The sequence below is a fragment of the Triticum dicoccoides genome, chromosome 6B, assembly GCF_002162155.2.
Source record: "Triticum dicoccoides isolate Atlit2015 ecotype Zavitan chromosome 6B, WEW_v2.0, whole genome shotgun sequence".
Classification (NCBI taxonomy): Eukaryota; Viridiplantae; Streptophyta; class Magnoliopsida; order Poales; family Poaceae; genus Triticum; species Triticum dicoccoides.
Genome location: NC_041391.1, coordinates 139,951,184 through 139,955,510, shown reverse-complemented (window position 1 = coordinate 139,955,510; position 4,327 = coordinate 139,951,184). Strand labels below are relative to the sequence as shown.

At 49.5% G+C, this 4,327-nt stretch overlaps 1 protein-coding gene across 1 annotated transcript; it reads left to right on the top strand.

Moving 5' to 3' along the window:
- Window positions 1-1,613: 1,613 nt before the first annotated feature.
- LOC119326006 (geranylgeranyl pyrophosphate synthase, chloroplastic-like) lies at window positions 1,614-2,483 on the top strand. Its single transcript, XM_037599721.1, has one exon. The coding sequence runs from the start codon at window positions 1,629-1,631 to the stop codon at window positions 2,481-2,483; it is 855 nt and encodes a 284-aa protein (XP_037455618.1). The 5' UTR covers window positions 1,614-1,628.
- Window positions 2,484-4,327: the final 1,844 nt, after the last annotated feature.

Sequence of the window (4,327 nt, the reverse complement as noted above, 5' to 3'; positions counted from 1 at the left end):
AACCAATGCTATGAGAAATGAATCGTCAAACAAAGCAATTGCCAATAAAGAGGGAAATACATAGTAGTCTCGGCTAATAGATACTAATTGAGTTTTGACATCATCAGCTACTCCACTGCTTCATAGCCATCATTTTGTGATTATATCAAGCAGTGATATGCTCATATCTGCATATTTTTTACAGACTGACTTTTGTATCCATTTACAAATTTTGGTTTACAGATGGAGAATCGTAATCGGCTCGACATGAGGCGTGAGGCAGCCACAACAATTTAAGTTGGGGAGATAGCAAGTACCAACAGCAGTACCACGAAGGTCCTCCCTCCTTCCTCTGCCCATAGTTAATTCATTCAGGAAAGTATTTCTATGGAGAATGCAAGAGATGCAAGCTTCAAATAAGAACAAAGGGCACAAAATCCTTCTCCAGATCAGTGAAACCCTCCTCTGATATCCCTGGCATGCATGTTCTTTTATTCCCTCGCTTCAGTTTCACATGCATAGGGCGCACCTGGGTCGCTCATGTGCACCACCTCTGTATGATCAACCAATGATAGTCTCTGTTATGGTGCAGCTTTTGAATTCTGATCATGTTTAGTTTCCTTCCTTCAAACTGATGCAATGTGCTATACTGTCTTATTTTTCAGGTATACACCGAAGAGTGAAGAAAACCCTCCTTCAGTTTGTTTTAGTGCTCGAATCATCTACCAACCAGGCATTTGGTGAGAATTTGTCCTATGCGATAAGGTTGACAAGACTGTTGATAAACATAGATTATACCGACAAATTAGTATTCCTATTCGTATCAGCATTCCCTCGCTTTATAAAAATCATTTACTATTAGTTATATACAAATAATTTATATAGTGCATTTACACAGGAATTAAACAAGCATAGGAGCCAGAAAATAAGAATGTCATAGTACTTCATTTGGAGGTAGATCCTAGCATCGCATGACTTATTTTTAATTTCTTTTATGATTGATGAAGAACATCGGTTTGTTTCATATTCACAGAAGACACACATGCTGGTTAGCAATTCAGGCTTAGTTTGCAATGTGGCCAGTGATTACTTTGGAACAGTTCACTGTCCTTGATCTAATTTTTTCGTTGTTTTACTTTGACAGAAAATTCTGTGTTATCAATCATCTTATGCCTTTCCACTCGGCCTGACAATGGCAGCGAAGGTATTCCGGAAGAAATACGATAGTGGCCAACTACTACCTAGAGTCCTTTTCACTGCAAAAGCGAGTACTCCCATTCTTTGAGAAATTAGCTGAAATATGATAATGCGCCGATATTTAATTGAAATTAGCTTCTATGTACAAACATAACATTTGTACCTTAAATAGTGCTAAAGGTTATATATTATGCTAAAATACAGTCTCTTTGGCACAAATTTCTTTAATCTTCGCTGACATTTCATCGTTCCAGGCAAGATCATTCAATCAGATAAGCATCAATGCAACCAGTTCCTCCAAATTCAGTCTCAAGCTCCATCTTCCTCCAAGAAGCACTTCACTTCATGCCAAGAAATCCACGCCCAGCCTCGTACGGTGCACTCCGACGAGCACCAGCACCGTGTTCAAGGACAAGGATCCCTTCAGCCTCGAGCGATACACGTCCAAGGCAATGACCGTGAATGAAGCGCTCGACCTCGCTCTGCCGCTTGGGCACCCCGAGCGCCTCTTCGAGTCCATGGGCTACTCTCTCTTCGCGGGTGGCAAGCGGGTGCGCCCCATGCTTGCGCTCGCCGCGTGCGAGCTAGTGGGCGGTGATGAGGCCGCTGCCCTGCCTGTGGCCTGCGCCGTCGAGATGGTCCATACCATGTCGCTCATCCACGACGACCTCCCTTGCATGGACGATGACCACCTCCGGCGCGGCCGCCCCACAAACCACGTTGCCTTTGGTGTCAGCACCGCGTTGCTCGCGGGGGACGCGCTCCTGGCGTGTGCGTTCGAGCACGTCGCCCGGGGATGCACGGAGCACGGCGTGCCGGCCGACCGCGCACTCCGCGCTGTGGCAGAGCTCGCCAGCGCCGTGGGCACGGACGGACTCGTGACGGGGCAGGTTGTGGACCTTGCCAGCGAGGGTGCAGACGTCGACCTGGCCACGCTAGAGTACATCCATGTGCACAAGACGGCACGACTCCTAGAGGCCGCGGCGGTGTGCGGCGCCATCGTCTCCGGAGGAGCCGATGAAGAGATTGAGGGCATCCGGCGGTACGCGCGTTACGTCGGCCTGCTATTCCAGGTAGTGGACGACGTGCTGGACGTGACGCGCACGTCCGAGCAGCTAGGGAAGACGGCAGGGAAGGATATTGCGACCGACAAGGCAACGTACCCGAAGCTGATGGGCGTGGACGGGGCGCTCACGTACGCGGCAGAGCTTGTGGCGAGCGCCGAGGCAGAGCTAGACCGCTTTGACGGTACTTGTAAAGAGCCTCTGCGTCACCTCGCGCACTTCATTGTGTACCGGCAGCACTGATTGATCAGTGCAATCGGGCAATTAAAAGGTATGACAATAGTTCATTAGTCTCACCAGATTTTTCTGTTCGATTTGGATTCCATGGGATTGATATGCAATTTCCTCCTCTTGCTGAGCAGATTGACGGTGCTTGAGGAGGTCAGTGATAGTGACGTCTGATGGAGCCGCTTCACCCAGTCAGCGCGCTGCTTGCGGGGATGCAGCAGCATCAGCTCCCGGCCTATAGCTTCGACCGGCAGATCTATATGTGCGGGATGCGGCGGTGGCAGCTGAAAGGGAGGGCTCACCACAAGCTTCCGAACAGTCCATAGGCAAGATGGACCCTAGAGCTCCTGGATGGACACGCAGGTACGAAAGTATTCAGTAATCCAATTCCAAAATTAGTGGCACAAACCTGAAGATGAGTTTCTATGTGTGTCCTTGATCTTCAGCCAAAAAGAACATGTGCAAAATCTGTAAGAACAGATAGGAAAAAGTTGTTGAAGAGTGCAAGATGTACAAAACCTAGAAATAAAAAATGGATAATAATACTCTGCAAGTGTAGATCGTGCAACCTGCATATGTGCAGGTTCCAGTTTATAGGGATTGTCAACCAAGACGAAAATTATAATAATCTTTATAACTGAATTTTGAAATGTATTTTGAGAATTTACAGCCCATAGAATTGGAAAGTTTTCAGTATGTAGTATCTTGAGAATTTACAGCCCATGTATGCAGACCCATTGAGTACGGCGGTCTCGGGGTCCGCGACCTTGAACGCGCTGGGTTGGCACTGCGTATACGATGGATGTGGCTTGCCCGCGTGGACCCTGACCGCGCCTGGCAAGGACTCGACATGCAATTCACTAATGAGCGAGCAATGTTCTCTGCATCAACCACCATGAGCATCGGCAATGGTTTGACGGCACTATTCTGGGAGGATCGCTGGATCAATGGGCAGTCTGTCCTTGACATCGCCCCATTACTCCACCAATGCATCCCCAAGCAGCGAAGAAAAGCACGGACAGTCGCCGATGGGCTAGCCAACAACACTTGGACGCGCGATATCCAGGGGACACTGGGGCTGCATGAGATAGGCCAATACCTGCTCCTCTGGCATGCTGTGAGCCACACCACCCTTCATAACGAGCCGGATCGCTTACTCTGGAGGTGGACAGCCAATGGCCGCTACTCGGCGCAATCATGCTATGCAGCAAGTTTCCAGGGATCTACACGATGCCCCTCATGGCAGCTGGTATGGAAAACCTGGGCACCACCAAGGGTGAAGTTCTTTCACTGGTTGGCTGCCCAAGATCGCTGCTGGACGGCCGAAAGACTCGCCAGGCGGGGGCTGGATCATCACCCCAGGTGTCTCCATTGCGACCAGACAGTCGAAACGTTACAGCACCTGCTCCTGGCCTGCCCTTTTGCACGTCAGGCATGGCACACCATTCTCAACTGGCTCCAATTGTCGGCCCAGCCGCCTGATCAAGAGCCCAGCGTCTTGGATGGTGGCGGCACGCAAGGGAGGGAACACCACCGGCGCAGCGCAAAGCCCTCAAGTCCATCACTTTGCTCGTCCCATGGATGATATGGAAGCACCGGAATGCATGCGTCTTCGACAATGCCACACCATCTATCGCAATACTAGTGGATAGAATCAAATAGGAGGCCCGATGTTGGGCAAAGGCAGGCGCCCAGGGGCTTCGGGTTGTCCTGCCCACAACCTGGGATGTACACTGACCAGTCACAAAAACTTGTAACGACACACCTCCTAGGAGGCCTTCCATCTTTTCAATGAAATGAAAGGCTTTTTGCGTTTTCTCGAAAAAAAAAGTATGTAGTATCTATATGCTCAGATTGAG